General features: G+C 46.2%; 1 protein-coding gene across 1 annotated transcript; it reads right to left on the bottom strand.

Moving 5' to 3' along the window:
• Positions 1–35: 35 nt before the first annotated feature.
• Positions 36–24,260, bottom strand: SIN3A (SIN3 transcription regulator family member A). The gene is made up of 20 exons (XM_059482090.1): positions 24,045–24,260; positions 22,494–22,670; positions 20,767–20,873; positions 20,010–20,292; positions 17,705–17,956; positions 16,895–17,047; positions 15,940–16,098; positions 14,627–14,716; positions 13,099–13,217; positions 11,366–11,576; positions 9,778–9,894; positions 8,850–9,088; positions 7,102–7,285; positions 6,359–6,932; positions 5,353–5,522; positions 4,172–4,345; positions 3,392–3,484; positions 2,964–3,058; positions 2,593–2,800; positions 36–1,319 (listed from the first exon to the last, which is right to left on the bottom strand). Exons 1-20 carry the CDS (start codon positions 24,231–24,233, stop codon positions 1,089–1,091), a joined length of 3,825 nt encoding a protein of 1,274 aa, XP_059338073.1. The 5' UTR covers positions 24,234–24,260; the 3' UTR covers positions 36–1,088.
• Between the last annotated feature and the right edge of the window lie 1,945 nt (positions 24,261–26,205).

The following is a 26,205-nucleotide window of genomic DNA, read 5'->3' as shown; positions in this document are numbered from 1 at the left end:
CCTCAGACCAGGAACACGGCTGTGGGTGAGCGAGTGTCTTCCTCCAGTTAAGAACAAAGACATTATTTTTTTTATTTACAAAAAAAGGAGAAAAAAGTTTCCACACAAAAGCACTACAATGATAACTCCCTTTGGTAAAAAGTGTAATAAATGTCTCCATCGGTCTGTCTGTCGGTACTAATTCTCAAGCCACCTGGTACTATGGTACACAAGAAGCTAGTACAGTTATGCTAGCACATCAAGCATAATTCCTTTAATTAAAAAAGAAAAAAAAACAAAACAAAAAAAAAAACCCAAAAAAATTGACAATTTGTACATTTATTTACAAAAAAGGAGGGGAACATGTTAAAATCGTGTTGTTCTCTGCTGTGTGTGTGTACGTACGTGTGTGTGAAAAGCTGGTGCATGGCACTAGGAGAGACTAGTAAACAAGCAGGTACAAAAAAAAAAAAAAAAAACAAACAACAAAAAAAACAAAACCAAAAACCCAAAATAAAAATAAAACAGTTCCACTGGCACTAGAAAGGACAGACCGATCTGCACAGGGTGAGTCCAGCCTGGGAGGGAGGGGAGGGAGCGAGAAGAACCCGGGCTGCGCTGCCCCGGCCCGCGCCGGAGCCTGCCGGGAAAGGGGAATCCATCCAGTGGTGACCTGGGGACTTTAGGGACACATCCCAGCAGTCCAGGCACCTGGGGACTTCAGGGACACATCCCAGCAGTCCAGGCACCTGGGGATTTTGGGGACACATCCCAGCAGGCCGGTGGTGGAGAGCATCCTGTTCCCCTCCCTCGCCGCTCGGGGCCTCCGGGGAGTCAAAGCCTCAACGCTGCTGGTGTGTACGAGCTCGTGGTGTTTCTCTGGGATGGCTCAGTTCAGAGAAGGGTCCTTCCTGCCCACAAAGGGCCGGCAGCCCACGGCCCCGGGCAGAGATCCACGTCCCCAGCGGGACAGGCTGCACCAGCCACGCACTAGTCAAGTGGCCATGTGACGGAGATGCACAGTGAGGGGAGAAAGGCATCTCCCTCCTTCCCTGGCTGCGCGCACACACACACACATCCCCCGGGCTCTTCCTCGCCCCGGGGCACTCCTAGGGTGTCTTGAATATCGTGCCGTATTTGACGCGGTACTTGTTGATGCTGACAAAGTGCAGGGTCTCTGTGTCACAGGTGGTGGTGCAGGGCACCAAGCCCTCCAAGCCTTCACCCATGAGCCACTTGTTTGTCTCGGCTGCCATTTCGCGGGGCACGTGCTCCTTGGTCCATTTGTCCACCCAGGCCTGGAACCGCTGGTGCAGCCTCTTGCTCACCCTTTCGTGGGACTGCAGAGACAGGGAGAGGTGTTAGGAAAAGGCAGCTCTGGCCCCCAAACTCCAGATTACACCAAGCCTGGCTACTGGGTGACACAGGCAAGGGGATCAAACACACAGGGAATTTGTAATGCAGGCACTGGACTAGCAACAGAGGGAAAGCTCTGATGAAGGCTCGCCCAGTCTCCTCTCCAAGCAAATACGTGGTAAAATGAGGTCAGAAATATAGTGAGTCCCTTCTGCATTACCTTCCTCTGCTAGCACCCAGGACCAGGCAATCCTGCTCTTTCCAGCCCTCAGAGTCTGTCCAGAGCCCCTCAAGAGGGCCACAGTCCCAGGAAACAAATAGTTCAACATGTGTTACACATAATGGGGACACAATTGCTACAGAGAATTAAGACCCAGGCCAGGTCTAACAGGCTCAAGAAGCTCTGACTTAACAGAAACATCAGGAGAGGAAGAAGTGTGCACTTTTTTGGGTAAGAGCATCTGCCTAAGGAATGTAAAATGCAGGACAGATGGTATAAAGCCATGGCTACAGTCACAATTAAAAACAGCCAATATAATTAAACCTCCAGATTAAAACTTACAGATTTTATTATTTGTTTGTTCTTCTCCCAGAGACTGAACTGCTTTGGGCGTTAACTGCTAAATCCAATAGCTTTGTTTCCAAAATCCAATGTATCTTCTACAGCTTCCTCAGTTTATTCCAGTAACCAAGGGATAAGCTGCACACTACATATTTAACACTTCAAGAACTTATGCTCAGATTCTCTGTAAAGAGCACTGGCACACAGTATCCTGCTTATAAGCTTACATTTCCTTGAGGTTCGTGCCAGTTGAATGAGATAGATGGAATTCAATCAAAATCCTCAGTATCAGCATGTATCAGTATCACTATGCTGCAATAAAATGCTCTCATCTGACGTGGATGCAAAGTTTAAGAGAATTACTTTACAACTAATGAACTAAAGCAACTACCTGTATCTCATCAGCAAGAAACATGGTAAACAGTTGTTTTATAAACCTAAATACATGACAGAAGTGGATGGAAATATTCCCATAAGATGAAAAAAGGAGTGTGTCAAAGCATCCAGATGACCAGATCAGTTTCCTCCAGTGCAATCCTCCAAAATTTCACCCATCTGGAGTCACAGGCTGTTTTCATTTTGGACAAACCCAAACCTTTACAGCTTCCCAAACAGCTGGAAAGGCAATGCCTCCTCCCTTCCCCTGGGTCCCAGGAAACACCAGCAGCCCAGCCCGTTCTCTGGCTGGCTCCTACCTGCTGAGCTCGCAGCAGCGCAGTCCTCCTATACATGTAATCCTCTGATTTGATCACGTACACCATCTTATAGGAGTTCAGCTTGAATTTACACTCCATCTTGTCCAGGGTCTCTATGTTCTCCACGGACTTCTTACTGTTTCCCTCCTTCCCTTCCTTCTCCTGCTGCTCCCGACCACGCTGACACTTGCGGATCCGCCTCAGATTCCTGCAAACCAGAGAACCCCTCTTGGGATTAGCACTCACCCACCCCTGGGTGTAAGCTCAGCTTAGGCCAGGCTGGACAGGGTCTATGGGAGGTGTGTGCACATGGCGGGGGGTGGAATGAGAGGAGCTCCAAGGGCCTTTCCCAGCACAGGCTGGCCACTCACCTGGGCAGGAAGACGGGTTTCTGGGCCAGGTGCTCGCGAAGCTCGGGGGAGGTAGAGTCGGAGTTGACGTACCGCTCCACGTAGTCAGACCAGCGCTGGAAGCAAGCACAGAGCACACATCAGCCACTGCCCTCCCACCAAACAACTGTAGGGCTTGAGGAGGCTAAGCTGGAAGTCAGAACACAACATGCCTTCTGAAGGCTTCTGTGCACCTTATGCCCAAAAAGGCAGGTACAATGGTTCTTTATGTGGCTTTGAGTATTTTCTAATATGAAATAAACCAAGAAGGATTTGCCTGCTCACATCAATGGAAGCTTTAAGGCACATCCTTGATGTTTCTTTGTCTTGTGCTAATGGACCACACCATCACTCAGCTGGACACTCAACCTTGGCCATCGCAGTCAGCTCTCTGGACAAGCTGCCCTTACCTCTGCTTCCACAGGGTCATCTGAGTTTTCCTCTTCTGTGTCCAGCAGCTCAATGGTTAACTGAACTTGACCTCTGCTCTGAATGAACATCAGCTACAAAGAAAAAGCAGAAGGAACTTCAGCAAGAGGAGGTATGAAATAGAAACAGACACCTTCACTTCTCACTGGGGCAAAGGGACAATGAAGCAAGTTGGTAGTTTTGGGGCCTTCTTGGGCTCTCAAATTAAGTTTGTGGGCACAGGAAGAGATATTATACACTCAGGCTTTTATCCAAAGTACTTCTCTGGCTCAGAAAGGGCCTGACCACTTCCTGCCTCTTCAGCAAAGGAAGTATGGATTTGATTAGCACAGGTTTATTAGCAATGTATGCAGGCAGCAGTGATTTAATGCCCAGTGAGCAGTGGCAGATCTCCCAACAGTCGACAAAACTGAGACACCAGAGAAACAGGAGAGTTTGAGCTAACAAATCAAAGCGGGGGCAGCCAAGCAGTCAGTATGATACAGCCCAAAGCTGCTGTAAAGCACAGGGGATATTCATTGCTGTTCCAGGAAATATATTCCTCCTTGAAACTTCATGTCTGAGGGGCCCTTACAGAAGCATTAACCTATGTTCCAAAAGCTGGCTGCACGTGCGCTGGTTTTGGCTGGGACGGAGTTAATTTTCTTCATTTTTGGGTGCCTAAACAAGGCTCTTTTTCAAAAGACCAGTGTCTCTCCCTCCTTCAAAGGCACCCCCTCAGCTCCTATTGGTTTTGCACTGCATTCAGAGCCTGGCTTTACCTTGAAGCAGTTCTCCTCGGACATGAGCTGCTCGGCTTTGCGCTGGTAGGCGGCCTCCAGGAGCGTGCGGGAGGACTGGGACGCCAGGAGCCCTCCGGTGGCCCCGTTGCTGTTCTCTGACAGGTACAGGTCTGTCACCTGCACACAGATCTCATCGCTCACGATGTGCTGCAGCTGCAAGCAGGAGCAACAGGGACAAGGGGTTTGTCAGGGAGGCTGCTACACCCCCATCAGAATAGAATAAAGTAAGGGTGCGACAATGGAATTGAGCTCAAGCAAAAAAAAAATCCCTTAGCTTCTTCCACTTGCAGATGATCTCTGCTGCTATGTGAAAAGCTTACAAGATCTTTAGAGAAATTAGCAGGTGACAAAGCACAAGTACTCAGAGAAAAACTACACACAGAGAACATTCTGATCAGCAGCAGGGGAGGAAGGGCCAGAGCTCCATGACACAGCGTGTCCCCTCCTCACCAAGAGGCTGCTGCTGTGTCTGAGAAGAGGGGTGGGAGGTTTAAGATCAAATCCATATTTTGTGTAAGTGTAAAAATCAAAGGTCTCCCAACTGTCTTCTGAATTCAGTTAATCTCTGGACTGAAGGGCTTCTGAAGAGCAGCTCTACCCTTCTGAAAGAGGAAAGCCCTTTCAAGCTATTCCACTTCCAGCCCCTTGTGTCTGTTTTTGTTCTTTATGCTACAAAAAGGCACAAGAATTTTTCCCTTGCTCACGCATTCTTCCTACCAACCCAATAAAAGGACTGGAGTTTAACAGCCAAAATGAGCTACTCCAGCAGCCAGATAAAAGAGACAAAAGGTTTTTAGAAAAAGCATGCACTCCTACAGCACTGATGGAAAGGAAAGGAACTATTTAGATGTAATTTCTTTGTTTTTTTTTTTTTTTCAAAGCTAAAGCAAGATTAGCTCTGGACATGCTTTGAATACTTACATCCTAAAAGATATGGAAAACTTTAAAGAGGATATTCTCAATAATTCAAACAGATCAAAAATCACTCTCTATCACTTCTTTACTATGAGGGTCAGAGAGCTGGGTGAAGAAATACCTTGAATTTAGCTGAAATTCCCCATGTGGGCATACAACACTGCCTCCAATGTGAGCCTGGAGCAAACAGCCTGCCTGCTGTCCCTGCCCCACCCCACCCAGCCCCCAGGGCGTGCTGCAGGCACCTGTCTGACAATGCTCTGGATCAGCTTGTCCATGGTGAAGGCGATGTAGGCGTGGATGGTGAACATCTCGCGCAGCGAGTCCTCGTACTGCGACGAGTCCATGTTCCCGTCCAGCAGGTTGCGCACCATGTCCAGGAAGGCCGGGTAATAATCCTCAACATCAATGTCCACTGCAGCAGGAGAGAAGGGGACACATGGAAACACCACCCCCAGGAAGGGCTGCTGGGATTTTAGGTCCTCAGGTGACCCACATAAGCTGAAGAGTTACTTGAACTTGTCCTTTATGGACATAAATCTTTGTACATAAAACCATACCTTTTATGGCCACAGGTATTTTCACAATATTTTGCTTTCTAGCTCTAGCCTCCTCCATGAGCAATTTATTTCTGAAAGGTTTTACTTAGGGAACTTAAGAATACACAAGTGTACAACAATGAAATAACTACTGCTTATTATCCTTCTGCTAGTGCAAGTCCTATGTTTCCCCATCTTCCCAGGGATAATAAAAGAGAGCCCATGTTAAAGGCTCACTGCTGTCACGTGTCTGAAGACACCAAACACCCTGTCAGCACACTACAAACAGAAATGTCGCAGACAACTTTTATGAAAAATCCTTTCCTTAAGATTTTTCCTCCTGAGAAGCCTCAAGAACAAAATGTAAACAATGATTATCTGCTGCTGTAGAATGCAACAGGTAGATCTGTGATTGGTCTCATGTGGTTGTTTGTAATTAATGGCCAATCTCAGCCCAGCTTAGACACAGAGCCTGATCCACAAACCTTTGTTATCATTCCTTTCTTTTCTATTCTTAGCTGGCCTTCTGATGAGAACCTTTTCTTCTATTCTTTTAGTACAGTTTTAATGTAATATATATCATAAAATAATAAATCAAACCTTCTAAAACATAAAGTCAGCATTCTCGTCTCTTCCCTCATCCAAGAACCCCTGTGAACACCCTCACACAGAAACACCATTTTCCCCCAGCCTCCCAGCAGAAGTCACTCACTGGGCTCCTTGAGTCGCAGCTGGATGGCAGGACTGTCACTCTTGTCTCGCTTTATGCCCAGCACTTCCCTCTCCCACTCCCGTTCCCGCGTCTCCTCCTCGATCTGCCGCTCGGCCTGGGTGCAGATCCGCAGCAGCCGCAAGCACAGGATCTGGTGCAGCCTCATGAAGATGTACCAGTTGCTGTTCACGTAGAAGAGGTTGTAGACCTCATCCATGCCCCGCAGCTTCTGGGCTGTCGTGTTGTTGAACATCAGCTTGGTTTTGGGAGGGCTGCCCCCAACACCGTTGTGCTTTTTTGCAGCCCCAGTGGCTTCATCCACATCCATTTCTTCCTCTTCTTCCTCTTCCACATCTGAGAGTTCACCTCGCTGAGCAAACAGCAGGTCTGGAATGAAGTGATACATGATCTGCTTGATTTTGTACTTGTCCTCTTTCTGGATTCCTGTCTGCCGCTTCACGTGGTGGATGATGAGAGAGGCAGCATCTTCCAGAATCTGCTTGTCTTCATAGGCTAGTGAGAGGTGTGGGCCTGTGGGGACTCCAGCATTGTCTTCTGAAGCCTGTTCTTGCCTCTGCAAAGAAGAAACAGCATAAAAATCAGCCTAAACAATCCCTCTCCACCACCCAAGAGCCTGCTAGAAACAGATTTCCTCCCTCATCAAGCTGTGAGGAAGAGGAGCCGAAACTGGACTAGCAAAATGCATAAGCTCGAGGGAAGGAAACTACTGGTGACCATCTCACCTCATCATAGATGCTTTCAATCTCATTGAGGAGACTCTTTGACCTTAGGACCTTGGTATCATTCTGCTTGAAGTTGATGCCCTGGTGGTCCAAGGATTTCAGGTAATACTTCTCATTCTGCTCTCGCCAGACTTTATTAAATCCTCTCTGGGCTTCTCGCCACTCTTCCTCTTTCATCTTTAACCTTGGATCAAGAAAACAAAGGTGAGCTAAGAGGTGAGCATATAAGAAAAACCTCAGCTTGTGGTTCTTAGTGAGTGTAGACAAGAGCTGAACTCCCAATGAAATGGGCATGGATCAAAGATCCCACAGAAAGGAGCTTTCCAGGAGGTGCCCCCTCAACACACCTTTCTGGAGAAACCACTCTGGGATCCTTTCACATTTAGGTAAAACCATGCAGAAACAAAGTAACCCTAGGAGAGGGAATAAAGGGACAGGGAAGGCAAAAACGGCCCTGGTCTCTCAGAAATCCCCAGAAAGCTCCACCTGTGGAATGAGGGCAGCTTAGTTTGGACAACCAAACAAAGCATGGACACCTGAGTATCCTGGGAATGCATTCCTGAACCTTGACTCAGCATCCCAAGCAAAGCACCCCTGATTCAGCTGAAGAAGGGTAGGGAAACTGGGACCTTGCAGGCATCCTGGGAAGGCTGCTCTGCCCAGCCCCAGAACTCCAAAACACAGGACCAAGAGCCCCACAGAGATAAAACAGCATGTGCTGCTTACACATCCCCTCGACCTTCCCCAAGGAGTTGCAGCACCCACTTCCTTTTAACTGAGGAAGGGGAGGCTGACAACAGAAACAGGACTGGGAATCTGAGCATAGCAGAGACAGCAGGATCTGGGCACACACACCCATAGGATTTGGAAAGGGATCACAGTTACCCCTAGGACAACAGTTCCCTTATCTTACACACAGTGCTGACACCAGGGAAGAAAAAAGCTCAACAGGAGACAACAAGAGCTCTATATCCTTCCAGCTGAGCTGTAAGGATTTTGCTTGAGGAGGGCAATTCCCTCTGGGTGATTATTTTGGAATAACCAACTGTCCAGAATATAAATGAATTTTTTAGTTTCACACAAGAATAGAATCATGGAATGGCTTGGTTCGGAAGGGACCTTGCAGATCATCCTATTCCACCCCCTGCCATGGACAGGGACACTTCCCACTGGACCATGTTGCTCCAAGCCCTGCCCGGCCTTGAACACTTCCAGGGGTTGGGCAGCCACAACCTGTTGCAGACAATTTTTATGGAAAACCCTTTCCTTAAGATTTTTCCTCCTGAGAAGCTGAGAGGCCTCAGGAAAAAAAGTAAACATTGATTATCTGCTGCTGTGGAATGCAACAAGTGGATCTGTGATTGGTCTCATAGAGTTGTTTCTAATTAATGGCCAATCACAGTCAGCTGGCTCGGACTCTCTGTCCGAGACAGAAGCTTTTGTTATCATTCTTTCCAATTCTATTCTTAGCTAGCCTTCTGATGATATCCTTTTCTTCTATTCTTTTAGTATAGTTTTAATGCAATATATAAAATAAAATAATAAATCAAGCCTTTTGAAACACGGAGTCAGATCTTCGTCTCTTCCCTCATCCAAGAACCCCTATGAACACAGTCACAACAACCTTTTGGGGTAAATTCACAGCCTTGTGGAGGGCACACTCAGCCACGTTTCCGTAAATTTGGAGGGCATAGAGTGCATCACCCTTGTGAGGGGAGCCTGGGGCAGGGTGCTGGGGCAATCAGTACCTTTTCAGCACGATGGGCACAGCCACAGAGGGGTTCTTGCGCAGCCCATCGATGATGTCCGCTGCTTTGTCAGCGTATATCCTCTGGAGAGCCTTGCGGTGGATCACCTCCGAGGTGCCCCCCAGGGTGTTGTCCAGCCGGAATTTGGCCTGCTCCTCCGCAGACAAGCGTGACAGCTTCTTCTGGATTGCCTCGAGAACGCGGATGGTTGCCAGGTTGGTCTCCAAGACAACATCCAGCTGGAGAGAACAGTGCCATTAGCCGCAGCGTTTGAATAGACAAAACATGATACTTGACGGAGGCAAACATTCAAGTGACACGAATCAAGAAGCTGCGCCTGTTTAACAAGGTGTACTCGAGCACTTTGGTGTTCAGCTGCTCTAAAATAACCCAATTACATTTCATCTGCTACCTAAATAATACTGTGGAAGAATTTAAAGGCTACCAGAATGATACAGTTCGGAAATTACATCTTCCAGCTGGGAATAGAACACAATTGACAGTTACTCTACAAAAGGACGTGCCAAATCTGTGCAGATTCAGGTAACTGCCCAGCTAACTTCCATTTCCAGTCAAAATGTCATTTAAAATCCTGAACATATTGCTTTGCAGATGATTACAGGGGAATGCATGTTCTCATGTACTATGTGGGGGAAGAAAAGATGCAGCAATTCCATGCTTGTCCATTCAACAACTTCATGTAGAGCAGGGTGAACTAAATTCTCCACACAAAAGGTGAGGGGCAGGTGTGGCAGCTTAGTGGTTATGCAGCCACTGCTTCTTGCATGAAGAGAAAACAAACTTTTATGCCAAGACCAGGTGGCAGACACAATAAAAGATGCAGAATTAAAGGTATCATTACATCAAACTCATTAACTGTTCACAGAACAGAGCTTTCTGAGACATGAACCAAGGAAAGGCAATTTACCTCAAAACGCTCGTCCTCACACCTGTAGATGTGCTCTTCATATTGGGTCTTCTTGGAGCTCACAAATGTGGAATCTTCAGACCAGGATGGGAAGGAGACCCAGGTGTCATTCAAAACCTTTGAGGGAGGCAGAGAGAGAACAAGAGTTGTGGTCAGTGTTGAAGGGGATCACACCTGGCCAACTTCAAGAACAGTCTACTGATGGGGCAATCTAATTTCCAGCTGGAAAAAGTGTGTGTGCCTTCCAAAGCCCAGCATTCACAGAGCAACCCCAAACAGCCAGAAGCCAAACAGCCAGGCAGCCTGAAAAATTCATAGGCTGGAGCTGTGAGGAAAAACCTTATGGAAAGGGGGAAAACAAAGGTGAAAGGAGCTTTTTCTGCTACTTTGGATTAGTCAGCTGCAACCAGCTGGTTCCCCATGTGTGATTCACCATCAACACTGTATAGTCACCACAGCAGACCTGACTGTTAGACAGGACACAGTTGCTGCCTCCAAATAAGGCTAATTGGAAGTATAAAACCATACCCCAGCATCACCTTTCCTGACAAAACAGCTCAGCACCTGCAGCTTTCAATATAGGAGCAAAATATTAAAAAGCAAGCAAACAAACAACCCAACAACCACCTCAAAGAGGCCAAAGGCATAGAAACAGTAATTTTGGCAAGTAGTCTTGAAAACCAGATCCAGTTTCCATAAACTCAAAGCCTGAACAACTGAGTCATTAGATTCTCACAGGAGAAAAGTTTGTAACTGCATCACACAAGAAGCTTTTGAGAGACGTGTCAAGACATGGATTAAAAATTCAGCATTTCAGGGAGAAAGAGAGATGCATCTGAGGGAATACGTGGGAGAATCTGTCTACAGAAAACATGATTTTCTTTTAAAGTTGGCCTAGAGACAACTCTGAAAGCAGACTAAGTGAGAATTTAGGTAAAAAGGTGGCAATAATCCTGAATTACATACTACCTTGTAAAGGACCTCTGAGATCACATTAAGATCACACAGAAAACCAGTTCTGTCATCTCCTACTTAAGTTTGCAATCTTAATGTTCCTTTCACAGGTCATACCACATAACACATCATAAACAAGATGTAGGAGCATTAGGTATGTCAGTAATTAACCATCATAACTATTCAGTAGGTTTTTCTCCAGCTGCCTCCCAACACTCTATGCAAACCTTTCACAAACTTCTGCAGAAGAGCTGATGCCAACCATCACAGCCACGTGGCTACCACAACTCCCAGCATAACCCAGTTCCTAGACTGACACCTCAGCCTGTGCAATAACTTCTGGCTATGATCCAGATGTTTATGGGAGTGCCACCAGGAATTCCTGAGCTGTGCTCCCCTGGGGCTGCCACACGCACAGTGGTGATCCTGAGCCAGGATGGTGTGCCCACACATGCCTGGCTGCAGGAGCAGCATGCATCAGTGCTGGGAAAGCAGCTGCCTGACCCCAGCCCCATGCCCACCACCCCCAGGAACCTTTCCAACACAGGGATACAAACAAAATCCCCCATCCTGCTCTGTTTTGCTCTAAAAAGGCTGGGAAGAGCCTTGCTGTGTGGCACAGCCCCTGCCTTACCTCTTTACACAGTGGAGTCCTCCCCGTGCACTTGGGCTGCTGGTAGCTCTTGGGCAAGGCTCTGTAGCTGGAGCCCAGCCTCTTGCAGGAGGCATAGTCAATCTCCATGGCAATCCCCTCAGTAGCCCGTTCCTTGGGATATGTCTCCATGTGAACAGACTCCTTATATCCCAGGAAGTTTTTAAACCAAGTGAACAGTTCTGGGAATTTCCTAAAATAAAAGGAACAAAGTGAAAAATGAGCTAAACAGAATGCAAACAGTGCTGAGCTGTGAAGCTGAGGCTAGGATTGATTACTACAGAGAATCCTCTAAATTATCAATCTGGTGAGAAGACCCTCTCTGCTCAACCCCACTCCCACAGAGCCTGAACAAAAATGGGACACAAGCACCTGCTGTTGATCAGGTGGGGATTGCTCTCCTGGTGCAGCTAAGGTGCTTTAGGATTAGTGACCAGCAAGGAGCAGCTGTCACAGCTTTTGCTACAGGGACAGCACTCATGGCACAGTCACATCTGGGTCTCCCAAACCACCCTGGTACAGAACTCAGGCCAGGCTCCTCGTTGTTTCCCAATGGTTTGAATGTTAAACCAGACCTTTCCTTTCCAGAGGCAGCAAGAAGAAACCCAAAGGCAATTCTGTAACTACACAAAAGGTTTCAGTGCCAAGCAATTGCTTCAACCAGACTTCACAGAGCAGCATGAATCACAGAGAAACCTTTGCCTGCAAGGCCCAAGTTTGCCTGTTTGCAGAATTTCCTGAAAAATTTATTTGTCTAAAATACAGCATTTGTTCACATCCTCTTATTTCATGCAAAGCTCCAGCAACAGGATGAACTGAACCTGTTACTAATTGAATCACTAGTTATTAAATGCTTTTTTGTTATATGGCAAAAGACAATGTCCAACCCCAGAATAAAAACCCCCCTGTATTTTATCTTTCCCTGTAGTTAGCAGCACAGGCAGTAGATGGGAAAAGTACAGAATTTTCCTGTCAAATATTGCACCTTTTTTACCTAAAGTCAGGCATCCTGCTGATGCCTGGCTAATTCCAGTGGACCTACAGAGAGAGTGGAAGCTCCTTAGGGCAGTTTCTCTGCACAGTAGCTACTGTAATGGGGTCCTGAACCCAATTTATGTTGCTACTGCCTTCTCCCTTGGAACCAGGAATTCAGTGCCCAGATAAAAGAAACACTGAAATCCTGCTGCCCAAAGTAGATGAGAGGATATCTGTTGGTTTTAAGCAATTAATAGAGCTGTTTTATACACTGCTGACAATCATGAAAATCATAAATTCCTATAAGTACAGATTACTTACAGGAATTATGATTACCATGATTTAAAGTACAGAGTTCCTCTTAACATTTTTGGTTTTGTGACAGAATTCAGCTGCTTTTTGGAAACTTTAGTGAGCTTATATCAGCACTCTGCTTTTTTGGGGGGACGTTTCCCTGTGTAATTAGACAGTTGATCTTTTCTCAAATGACATAATTTGAGAATGATTCCAGAGCAACAAACTGCAATAAAACAGGCTGCTAATAATTTTGTTTGCCCTACTGGAAAGGGAAGGCACATAGCAAGCAACACCTGTGCTGCTCCTGCACGCTGCCTGTCAGGACACAGCTGGGAATCTCTCTGGGATAAGGAACAGGAAAGGGCAGTGCAGAAGACCATGAAGGTGAATGTTTCTTTCCTCGCTCCACAAGAGAAACAGACCAGGAAAGGGGCTGCACTTACCCCAGGAATGGAGAGACCAGCTGCACGAGCTCAGCCCTGGAGATCACCTCCTGGTTGAAGATGACCAGGCAGCGCAGGAAGTTCTCGTACGCCTCGGTGCTGCGCAGAGCTTTGCGGACCTGAGCCAGAGAGACAAGAGAAGAGGAGCTGTCAGGGTGACACTCAGCATGGGGAGGTCCAGGAGACCTGGGTTTGACACTGTGTTTCCCACCAAGGCACATAAATCTTTGAGTTTAACAGAGAGAACTCGCCCTGTACACAGGGCCAGACAAACTGGTACTGCTGGAGCCACCCCCATGCTGGGATCCCCTGCAATGTCAGCACTGGGGCATTACTCTAAGAGAGGAGCTGCAAGTGAAGAACTAAATCCTTCAGAGAACCCTCTAACAGCTGGATCACAAAGCACTGGAATCACTGGACAACATCAGTTACAACTGCAGCACCACAAACCCACCTAGGCTGCTTTTAAACTTCATATAGTATTTCAAGCAGGGAGTGGGGGATATGAGACCCATGCCCTGGGTAACACCTCTCCAGCCTCTCCCTCCTTCCAGCTTGGATTGTCACAGACAATCCTTCTTCTGTGACCTCTGTAATCCTCCTTCTTGTAACCCCGACCTTCACAAAATGAGAAAGCCAAACTATTCATCCCAACACCACCACCTTTCCCACAAGAACAGCAGGATCTACACATCAGACTGAAATCTATCACTGTTAAGTTATTCATCATTATGGCTATAATTCCACAGCAGGGATTCCTAGGTTTACTCATGTTAACACCTACACATCCTCCAAGCAATAAATTGGTTCCCAGTTACCATTAGCTGGTTCCCATCACGCTGCAGAATTCACCAGATCAGCAGGGAGCAACCAAGACTGTCATCAGTGCGTGAATATTGCTTAAAAGATGGTTTTAACTTCATCCCATACTCCCCTCTGAGCTATAAGGCCCTGTATGGACATCTCAGAGAAGACACCAAGGTACCACTTGGAAACATCCCATATCTCCTTTCACTCGATCTGTGTGCTAAACCAGCAACAGGTAGCAATTGTGCAATTAATTAGATTAATCTCTGAGGGGAAACTAAAAAAACCCAACCCAATGTAAACATGAATCAGGTGCTTTGTAAACTGAGCTCCCCCCCTGCAGCCAGCTGGCTGTAGATGGGTACAAGCTGTGCCAACACAGCAAGACACATCATCAGCTGTAGGGGGATCTTATAAAGGGGAAAACCACTTGGAGTGTGGGCTACAAGAAAATAATCCCATTCCCTTTAAACAAATTGCCCAGCAGCAGCAGGTGGAAAGCTGGAGAAGGAGTTTTGGGGAAAAGACACATGTAAAAAATGTCATCAATTTTAAAAAAATCAATGTATCTGACTTAGAGGTCGCAGGACACATCTGAGGTTAAGCTGAGAAATGTTATCAGGGTGGTGTAAATCTCACACTTCACTGTGATAAAAATCCAGATGTGTACATAGGAAGGACATACATCAAGGACATGCAACATCTGCATCCTGCCTCTCACCTTCTCAAAGAAGAGAGATTCTGTCCCCACACCATGTTTGCTGGCTTCTGCCAAAGACTGGTCTTTCAAACCAAGCAGCTTTGGTTTCTTCTGTTATCAAAAAAAAAAAAAAAAGAAAAAAAAAAAAAAGAAAGGTAATTAGACAATTAAAAATAAAAGGTGTGTTCAACAAGTTGGGATAATTTGATTATTTATCATAGGTGAGTGCCAGCTCCCTGACCTCAGCATGTGCTTCCCATTAAAGGAAAGGTGGCTTTTTAAAGAAGAAAAGTCTATTAAAGCATGTGCTACAAGTTAATTTACTGAATGTTAATAAGTAGCATGGCATTCCACATATCTGTAATACATTGTTTCACCCTTTCCTGTAACTAGCTGATTGTTTCAATCACACTACAGCGTATCTTACTTTGATAACTAGTTTGGAAAACTGCCAGAATAGATGATTCTCCTATCACTCATCCAGTTTTGCAAGTCTTATATCTCCCCAGAATGACAATTTTTTTCTCTCTTACATTCTACTGAAAGATGTTTTATTTTCCCCATTCTCAGAAAGGCTGAAAGGTGCTTCCAAAACGTGCTTTATTTTGGTGCCCTCGATTTGAAGAGGAGGAGAAAGGGCAGAAGGGGACTTAAATGGTACAATTATGCCTGCTAATGCTTCTCATGACAAAGGAAGATATACTGGCTTCAAAAAAATCAGGCAAATTTATCCCTCATGCACAAACACGAGGCCACCTGGCCACAGGACAATTTTTGTTGCACTACAAAGTCTTGCTGCTCTCACAAATCATGTGTCATTTGAAAAGGGCAAACTCTGCTGAGAGAGTAATCATTTATCATTGCATTAAAAGCTTCATCACAGGAAAGATGAGCAAACATGATTCTACTGCATCTCCTCCAAGTTCTACTACAACAAAGCTTTCAGGCACACCTTTTCAGCTCATCTTTTCCTACGTGCCTTAGGAACACTTGCTACAAATATTGGGCAAATTTATTCTGTGGCATTACTGAGACTTTTGTCGCCACACTCCATCACTCCCCCTCATTAAACACTGCTATTAAAACTACATCTTTATTAGAAAGTGATGAAAACTCTGTTTCCCCAAGCCATTAAAGTAACTATGTCCCACCCTCAGGAACAGATACCACCATCAGTTCGCAAAAATCAGAGGCCAACACTTGTGCTTGGAAACAAGGACTTCTGAAAGGTTTAAAGACAAACACTATTTTCCATGTTCTCAAGCTGCAGCCTGTGCCACAAAAACCACAAGGACTTGGAAGACACATCCTGAAGGAGCAGCCCAGGCTCTTACCTTCACCGGAGGGGTGGCTCCGGTGCCCGAGTGCCGTCGGATCTGGCAGCCATTCTGGTTGGGTCTCTGCTGCTTGTTGTTGAGCTGTGGCTTCTTCACTGTGCCCCCGTGGTCATTCCTGACTGATTCCACTTTCTCTGCAGTTGTCTTGCTCAACAGCTTGTTCAGAGACAAACCCATAAGACCATTAAGGGCTATGTTCCACACAAAATGTCACTGAATGGGTTGGGTTGGAAGGGACCTTTAAGGTCATTCAGTTCCAACGCCATGCCATGGCCAGGGACACCTCTCACTACTCAAGTTGCTCAGAGTTCCATTCGACCTGCCCTTGAACACCTCCAGGGATGGGGCAGCCATAGCTCCTCAGGGTAGCCTCTGCCACCCTGTCTCACCACCCTCACAGGGAAGAATTTTTTTCTATTATCTAATCTAAATCTACTCTCTTTCAGTTTGAAGCCATTCCCCCTTGTCCTGCCACTCAATATTCTTGTAAAGAGTCTCTCTCCATCTTTTTTTGAGGCTCTCTTCAGATACTGGAAGGCCACAATTAGGTGACCCCGAGCCTTCTCTTTTCCAGGGAGAACAATCCTAATTCTCTCAGCCTTTGGTCACAGGAGATGTGCTTCATCCCTCTGATCATTCTGGTGGCCTCTGGACTTGCTCTGACAGATCCATGTCTTTCCTGTGCTGGGGACCCCAAAGCTCATAGCTCTAGATGATCAATGGATTTTACTGCAGTTACAGCCCTAACTTAGAAGAGCCTTCTTAGGCAAAGGAATTGCATTTAAAATAAAAGTTATTTAAGAGACAAGTTGTAGCCAGAAAACACAGTCTACCCCCCTGATCTCCTTCCTACACCCCAGGAAAGCTAGAGCAAAAGCTCATTTTTATGAACACTGGCTTCATACAGAACAGTCTGCACTAGGTATTTCACCCTGTCTCCAAGGGTACTCACCACAGAGCTGTTGGCATCAGGCAGGAACTGCCCGAATTCTGAGAGCAGATCCTCCTGGTTCTTGAAGAGGCGAGCCACCTGGGCATAGACCTCCTGCTCTGTCAGGGCTGGTGTGTAGTTCCCTCCTGCCTCCTTGGCATTACGCTGCTCTTTCTGCCAGAGGAAAGAGGAGAGGTGTCAGAAGAAAGGATGCACAAACTATTCAAGTGGCAAAGAAAAAACAATGGGAATAATGGAACAGCAAAGGTCTCAGCTTCTTTTATAAAGCTATATATATTAATGGTATGACTCATATATTCTAAGTATATATATACACTACAAATGCATCCTAAATGCCCAACTGGCCCTGGAACAGTAAGACACTGACCAAGGAAGTGGTTTTTTTTTTGCTTTTAACATAGAGCTACAGCCACATTGCCTCATCCTGACACGTGCTCATAGAAAAACGCCAAACCCAGTTTCTAAACAAGTATTGCAGAGACTTCCAAATAAAGATGATGGATTGAGATCTATTACTTCATCCTGCTATGTAATCTTTTTAACTTGCCAGACTTCTGCTTAGTTCAAGCAGACTTCAAGACCAGCTGGGCAGGGCTTGGAGCAACCTGACCTAGCAGAAGGTGCCCCTGCCTATGGCAAAGGGTTGGACTAGACGATCTTTAAGGCCCCTTCCAATCCAAACCAGTCCATGATTACCTGCCGGCCACTGCTAGTACAGCAGAAGACCCAAATGCAGGTTTTGGAGAGCCCTCAAAGCAAAGCAAGAGGAAGAACCATACACAGACACAAACTCACATTTCCAACACTCACCTGATACGTATGGAGAATCTCCAGGAAGGCTTTGTAGATGTCTGGCTGTCCCTGGAAGCGGTTTTTGATCTTGTTGACGTAGTTGATGGCGTGGTTGAACTCCACGGGCTGATTGTTCTGCAGGGACGGTGTGGTGCCCAGGGAGATTGTCACGGGCGTGTGCGGCTGCACCGGCGGCGAGCGCGGCGACGCGTACGGCGGGATCGGCGGCGTCTGCTGGCTGGCAGGAGTGTGGGCCTGCAGCTGCGATGGCTGAGGGGAACACAGGCTCTGTTAGGAAGCAGCGGATCCCCCTCATGGTCAGGATAAAGCAACTTTAACCCACTTAGGTATAAATAAATCAATAAATAAAAATAGATAAATATTTAGCGGGCTAGCAGAGATTAAACTGCAACTGTGATGGCTGAGGGGAACACAGGCTCTGTTAGGATGCAGCAGACCCCCCTCATGGTCAGGATAAAGCAATTTTAATCCACTTACGGATAAATCAATAAATAAATAAAAATAGATAAATATTTACTGGGCCAGCAAAGACTAAACCACATCACCAAGACAAAATACCTGGGCCATTCAAGCAGTTATTATTTTCCTTGCTAACTGCTTTGGACTGAAACCTGACAAGAGACACAAACTACCTCAAAAACTTAACAGAGACAAGATGCATAGATATAGCTGGCTCCCACACAGCCAGTCACTTTGGCACTAGTCAACAATTGTGGGATGAATGGAGGCAATAGCAAAGGAAAACATGAGTTTCTTCAGACAAAAAGCAGGCAGTGAGTAATTATTTTGAATACTCTCGATGGACATTGAACAGCCAGGTGAAAATTTAGTTTTGAGGTGGCATTTGAAATGGAAATGGAAGTACTTATTCCCCTCTGTTTAATATGAGTTTTGAAATTTAAAACATGAGTTTTCAGGACTGAGAATTTAAATAACTGTCTTAGGATGGGCATAAATATCGTGTTACAATATCCTGTCCTGCCTTTACCTGCCTGGTAGGGACATCTTACCTCATTGTCTAGCCTGTCCCTCAGGCTCATTTTAAAGCTTCAGCAAGGACAGTTCAACACTTTGCAGGTGTGATAGGGAGAAAATCACTTATCCTATGGTGTTAAGGAGACTGCTACATCTTTACTGAGAGCATGTACCTCTTCAGAAAAAAATCCCTGAAATCTAGCACAGGCAAGTTCATTCTGGAATGATCTGCAGTGTCCAGCTTGGCAAATCTTTTAGCAAATCTTTCAGCATGTTTTTGTTTGCCATTTCTGAGCAGGAAGTTGCATGTCCCAACAATGTTTGCCCAGAGATCAGCTAACTGCCACATTTTAAACCCTGCTGCTTTTTAACTGCATGTTACCTCTTCCTTTAGCTTTTCCAGGCAATTGTTATCTAACAGTTTAGGGATTAACCCTGGAAACTTTGGAGATCCCCTCCCTAAGGCTCTGAAATCTTTTTGCACTTCGAGGCTAAAATACATGAAATTTCATCTGGAGTAATCTCCTTGAATGTCTATTATCCTGTTCTGTTTCACACAAAATAAATTTTTTGGACAGTAGAATCTGGATTATATCTAAACCAGAGTCAAATTTCCTTTGTTACTCAAAGGTCTCTGTTTTGGACAAACACAACCAATACCTACAGGCAACACCATGGTAATTCTGCTAAACTCTTGCACTTTAGATGTTGCCAATAACTCCTGAACCCTTCCAGCTGACAGCTGAACCAGACCCCTCTACAAAAAACATTCAATCTGAAAACAAGACTTCAAGCAATGCAGAAGCCACCAAATAACAAATGAAGGTTTCCTAAAGGCTTAATTGCCTCAAGCATTTGAAATTACTCACACACTTCCACACCAAAGAGAACATCTTTATCACAACCTCTGTTTTATGGGCAATTTTTTGGGACTTTAGGTCTAAGACAACACACACAAAAGCAGGCAGATAGTGTGTGCCCAGTGCTTTAACTAGGAACCTTTTCCCTAGGTTGCTGGATCACTTCTTGAATAATGTGTGTGCCATTTACCAGATGTCTGACTGTCTTTCAGCTCCCCACTGCCAGCAACAAGGCTTCTCCAAACCCTTAATGTTTTGGAAAGCTTATTTGAATTGCTGTCACATTAACTTCTTCAAGTTTGAAAACGAGAAATGAATCCAGCAGCAGAAGGGGAACACATGAAGGTTCACGAATACTGTGGGAAAGCAGCTGGGAGTTAATTTTTCACCCTCTAGCTGCACACCAGCTTCAGCTGGAGGCAGCAGGGTCTCTGTGCTCTCAGAGCAGGTCACCCAGAGCCCCTCACCTTGCTGATTTTGGCAGGTGTGGGCTGTGGTGCTGGCTGTGCTGGTGTCGGGGTCGACTGCGCCGAAGGCTGCGACGGATGCGGCGGCTGCGGCTGCGGCTGGGGCTGCAGCCCGTGCGTGGGGATCTGGTGAACCTGCCCCGGGGTGGTCACGTTCACCATGTCATTGGTCTGCACCTCAATCTTGTAGCCAGGTGGCAGGAAGGTGTTGAAGCCCATGATGAGGTCAGGGTGGCCCTTGAAGAGCTGCGACACACGGCTGATCACGCCCGGAGTGTCGATGCTGGGCGAGGAATAAGATCACAATGTCACTGTCCCCTGGCACCTTGCACTGGGACAAAGTTCTCCACACAGCAATCTTCCAGTACACTTTTCCTTCCCCTTATCACCTCTAACACATAAAACAATGCAAAAATGAATCCTACAGACTGCTGAACTCAAGAGTGACATTAGCATTATTTTATCAGCCCAGACAGGGCTTTATATCCATGAGATCCAGTCCCAAGTCTGACCATTATTAATGGGCAGACAACCAGATGAATCAGCTGTCAAGGCTGAACTTGTGAACTCCCACTCTAGGCAGAGATTTAGTATAAATGAAGGGATGCATTTCATTTTCAGAAAATAAAGGACACAACTGCTTTTACATCATTTTCCAGGTGTGTTGTTCTGTATACAAAGGACAGAATTCAGCTCCTGCCCTGTGCTCCCATGTCCACACACACTCTGGAAGGAAGAAGCAAATGCAGCTTGTTACCTTTGAGATTTAAATTCCTTCATAATATCCAAGAAGTCATTGTAGACCTGTGGCTGACTACCAAACTGTAGCTTCACCTGGTCAAGGTAAGACAATGCATCCTCCACCTGGAGACAGAACAGACAGGTCATATTAGCAGAGAAGATTTGATTTCACCTCCCATTGTTCTGTAAAACACTCAGCATTTGAAAACACAGCTGTTAGCCCTGAGCCTGGGCAGGGAATTAAGGAGCAAAAAGCTCATGAGCCTGGTTTGTGTACTACCAGCACTGTTTGAATAAGAAGTACTCACTCCCCACTCCTGGCCCACAAGATAAAACTGTACCAAAAAAAAAAAAAAAAAAGCCAAAAAGGAAAAAAAAAAAAAAAGCAACACAGATCAGCAGAATTACTCAGAATGAAAAAAAAAACTCAAAACCCAACATGCTCCAAATCTACCATCACTGAAGTGACTGCTAGGATAAACAGAACTAGACTGAGTATTTTTCCTGCATTCATATGTGGAAATTATTATGGAACTCTAAGAATAAGCAGAAAGTGGAAATGACATATTCAGTGTAGTAGATGTCTGCCAGGTACACGCTTGCACTTCTCTCAAAAAGCCAGACATTTCAGTTCAACATAGAAGGGCTTTGAAAATGGCAACTGTGGGTGGCAAATTGTTTTACACCTCAAACAGCAAGAGGTTCATGATTTGTGTACCAACAGCCAATTTTCAGAGGTGCAGGAAGAAGATTCCTGGCCCAAACAGAGAGTTCTGGGTCCCTGAGCCTCCAGCAGCCTGGCCAAGCACTCAGCAGCTGCAAGAGCTGCACATGGGACCCCTCTTGGGTCTGAAATTACACAATGGAAGAAAAGCTCATGTATAGCCCCAACCTTGCATCAGCACAGGACTTTCCATGGATTTCACTGTGAGGAAGAAGCACTCTTTTTGAAACTGGTTTTCAGAGGTTTGTAGAAATGAAGTTTCCCACATTCAGCAAAAGGAATGGTGGTTTCCACCAAAACTGGAAAAGACTCACACCGTATTTGGAAGAAGCTGAAACAGGCATCAATTTGTATGTATGTGCCTTCTCCAAATGTAGCAACTTAAAGGGGTTATTTTTGGTGGACTTTTCTCTTTGTTTAAGGGCTTTACAGCACATAATCTGAGAATAGAGCCTTCCTTACTCCCAAATTACTCCCACACAACCACCCACATATGCCATGTGTTCAGAAAAGCACCAAATGTTTTGGTAATTTAACCCATTCATCCAAATACTCTTAAGCAATACATTCCTCCTTTCCCTCCCTGCCACAAATCTTTTCCTGGCCAGTCCAATTTCTTTTTATTATGGCTATGTGAGACAACAGGGCTTCAGCAGAAAGAGAAGTCCATTTCTGTGTTTAATAGACTCCCAAACATGGGAAAGGAAAGGGGGGAAAAAAAAGGAAAGGGGGGGAAAAGGAAAAGGGGGGAAAAGGAAAAGGGGGGGAAAAGGAAAAGGGGGGGAAAAGGAAAAGGGGGGGAAAAGGAAAAGGGGGGGAAAAGGAAAAGGGGGGGGAAAAGGAAAAGGGGGGGGAAAGGAAAAGGGGGGGGAAAGGAAAAGGGGGGGAAAAGGAAAAGGGGGGGAAAAGGAAAAGGGGGGGAAAAGGAAAAGGGAGTTAAAAATGGACAGAAAAAGGGACCTGGCCACAGAAGGAATTTTGGGAGAGGATGGCTGACATCAGGCAGCTTCTGATGTTACCTTGAGCCTCTGGAACTGCTGCTGGCCCTGCACAGGCACGGCTGGGGGCGTGGGGTGTGTGTGGCTCTGCACCACCTGGCTGCCGTGGGGCTGCACGGGCGCGGGGTGGTGGTGGCCGCTGTGCACGGCGGCGATGGCCGGCCCGTGGCTGCCCGAGCTCTGCGGCACGGCCGACACCTGCCAAGGCAAACAGCACATCAGGCACGGCCTCCCAGCTCCCCAGACACTGCAGGACAGTCAAGGAAGCAGAAGGCAGCTGGTTTGAGCTTTAACCATGACTGCTAACAGCTTTGCTTGACCAAATCCAGACAACTCTCATCCCACCCTCCCTGCAGACACGTGCCAAACACAGGTTGTCCCCAGCCTGCACACTCACTGCCTGTCCTGCACATCCCCTGACACAAAGACCTGGAAAAGGAGGGTAAAATGGAATTTTTCATCTGGCAAGAGCCACGGTTCTCTCCTTTCCCGATATGTCACAAGTAATAATCTGAATGAATGAATTGACAGTCTTGATAATTCAGTTTGGGTACTAAAACTCAAATTGTGGCTCTCTGGCATCAGCAGGCTCTAGGGGAAATACCAAGCTCAAAACCCAGCTTGGTATTTCCCCTAGAAAACCAGGGAAAGAACAGAAACCATGCACTTTCAGGACTTCTTCATACCATAAACCAGGAAAATTTCAATTTGGAAAATCATTTTCACAAACCCAGTTTTCCATCCAAGCCTCTTTTAGATGGGACATACTTAATTCAATCTTCATGGACAAAATAAGGTTTCCCTGCTGGCCCATCTAAGTTCTTTTTAGGAAGGACTGCCAGTATCAACACACCCTCTTACAAAGGGTCTGCCTGCAGCTCTTCAGCTCAGTGGCTGCCACTATCAGTGTGAATATCCTTTCTGCAGAAGCAAGGATGAAGCTGTGTGTAAAATCAGGCACTGGACAGGGAGAGCAGCTCACCAGCAACACAAGTGTGGAAGATTGAACATACCAGAAATGTGGCAGAGACAAATATGCCACAAATAGCTGTCAGTGAAAGAGAAGGAAAAGGCTATCTCCAGTGTACTCTTAAAAAGATTCTTTTTTTCCCTGTTCCCACCTGCCAGCTCCTTGTAAAGGAGGCAAGAGAGGGAAGAGTGCCACCTAAAGACTCTGGGGTAATGTTTTACGAAACATTTCAATTTTCCTGAAAGTCTTCAATCTAAATGCTGATCTAGTCCGTTAAGCTTAAGATCACCCAAGATACCATACGTCTTTTACAACAGCAAACCTTTTCCTGCTGAAAAACAGAAAAACAGAGGAAAAACCCTCCACAAACCAGTCTGATTCAGAGACCTTGGTCTGAGAGAACCATGTTCAAGAAAGCTAAGTCACACCATGTTGGTTCATGAATGAAGCCAACAAAGCAAGTACTGACAACGAGACACACATTGTCCATTTTTTAAAGAAAATCCCGGTTACCAAAACAAAACTTTGTGTTAAATACGGAACTCTGTGGTGCTACAACACAGTGCTGACTGTCCATGGAGCTAAGGGCTGAGCACACACACCTGGTAGCTGGGAGTTACAGAGTACTGGATGCCCGTGGCTGACTGCATGGTGTCGGACACGGCCTCATAGACCGGCGGGGCCGGGGCGAGCACGCGGTGCTGGTGCGGGAAAGCCTCGGTGCTGCTGGTGATACGTCTCTGCTGCGACGCATACACGGGAGACTCCTGCTCGTCCAATCGCCGCTTCATGCTGAACTCATGCTCGGGAAGCACCTCAAAACCTGGGGAAAGCACACAGGGAAATTGATCCAGCGCTCCTGTCCTGCAGAGATCACCGTGACCAGGCACGGTGAGTTTCTGTCCGTTCCGGTGCTTGTGTCTTGTAAAGGGAAAATGGAATTAAAGATTTAGCTTTCAGCATAAAACATGCAACCGTATCCCAGCACAAAAAGTACAGCCTTATTGTTGTAGGAACTTGAAAGGTAAGGATTTCTTCAGTCTCACCTAAAGGATGTTGCTAACACACAGATCCCGAGCGATGCAGAGCTCGTGAACACAGTGTTTGAACACAACAGGCTGGAGAAGGATGTGTTACCTACACACTGTTCGTACTGACAACAGAAAAAAAAATCCTGTTGGTCAGTCCAGGTAGGATCACAGCTGTGAGAGATCCTAAAGGATGTTGCTAGCACACAGACCCTGACTGATGCAAAGCTCGTGAATGCAGTGCTTGAACACAACAGGCTAGGGAAGGAAGGATGTGTTACCTACACACTGTTTGTACTGACAACAGAAAAAAAAAACCCTCTTGGACAGTCCAGGTAGGATGAGAGCTGCGAGAGATGCTTTAAAACATGGGAAAAAAGCAGAATGCAGAATCACAGTTTGAAGCTGCTTACAAAGCCCCAAAGCATTTAATACGTGTGTGTATTTAATACGTGTGTATTTCATGCGTAACTTTAGGGAAATACCTAGGAGTATTTTGGGTACCACATGCCACACCTGTGGTGCTGCCAGCACCCTGGCCCCACTCAGAAGCTGGATTCCTGCCTGTCTGCCAGGGAGCACAGGTCAGCAGCTCCCTCATTTACTCCCCTGTATTTCTTTTCATGTTCCTGCCCAACCCCAAGTTGCTTTTCTGCAACTTGATTTCACTTCAAATCCAACAGGTCATTCTGCCACTGTCCCACTCCAAAAGGAGCCATGAATTCCTGGCTCTGTTGGATTGAACCAGTCACCCCAGCACTCTTCACTGCAAGCAAATCCCAGTGCTGTTTTCTGTCCATTGATAGTTATTGCCATCCTTGAGATGTTATCTGCTGTTTATCAAAAGCACAGGCAGCCTGGTAAGATGTTGGAAGGACAGAAAACAGTGAAACCACCCTCTTTAGACTCAGGATCTCTCCAAAGCAAGCCCTCTTCAGTTCAGTGCAGTAAAGACACAATCATTGCTAAGGCAAGCACATGGATAAATGAGAGGGAACAACATTCCCACAGAATAATGGTAACAGCCAACTGAGCCAATCCCCATCTACCAAGTCAGGACAGCTCTGCACAGTCTAAACCTGTCACTAATCAAATAACCCAAAGACCATTCACTGAGATCTCACATCAAATATGGAATCAGCAGGACAAAGGTGCAAATTTTCTTCTCCATGACATAAAACATGGAAAATTTGGAAAAATTTGTTTTGGAAGGGACCCTAGAGATCATTTCATTCCAGTCTCTGCCATGGGCAGGGACACCTTCCACTATCCCAGGGTACTCCAAGCCCTGTCCAACCTGGCCTTGGACACTTCCAGGGATGAGGCAGCGACAACTGCTCTGGGCACCCTGTGCCAGGACCTCCCCATCCTCAACAGGAAAAAATTTCTTCCCCCTATCCAATATAAACTTTCCCTATTAGTCCCTCCTTTCACTTGGAGAGGGCAGGACAACAAGGAAGATGACTTAATTTATTTCTGAAGTTACTCTCCAAGTTTAAACCTCTCAAGAGGTCCCCAAATCACCTGGCAGGTCACAGACAGGAAGCAGAGGAGGACTCCTTGTTCAAAGTAAAGGGGAAAAGCTCATCAACTGCATCTTAATTGCAAGTTACAAACCATGAGTAAGCCTGGAACCCCACACACACACTCAGCAAGCAGAGGAACACACTCCAGGAGCTCACTTCTCTAATGGTGCTGCACTGGTTGGCTTTTCAACCAGTCTCTGCTGATAAAT

Source organism: Ammospiza nelsoni, chromosome 14, assembly GCF_027579445.1.
Source record: "Ammospiza nelsoni isolate bAmmNel1 chromosome 14, bAmmNel1.pri, whole genome shotgun sequence".
Taxonomy (NCBI): domain Eukaryota; kingdom Metazoa; phylum Chordata; class Aves; order Passeriformes; family Passerellidae; genus Ammospiza; species Ammospiza nelsoni.
The sequence above is the reverse complement of the archived record's forward strand: the minus strand, read 5'-3'. Positions and strand labels throughout refer to the sequence as shown.

Coding starts and splice junctions, on each gene's coding strand:
- SIN3A (XM_059482090.1), bottom strand. CDS start 24,233: ATGAAGCGGCGATTGGACGAGCAGGAGTCTCCCGTGTATGCGTCGCAG. Junction 5,523..6,358: donor GCTGCGACTCAAGGAGCCCA/GTGAGTGACTTC, acceptor CTCCTGCTGCAG/TGGACATTGATGTTGAGGAT. Junction 1,320..2,592: donor CGCTGCTGCGAGCTCAGCAG/GTAGGAGCCAGC, acceptor CTGTCTCTGCAG/TCCCACGAAAGGGTGAGCAA.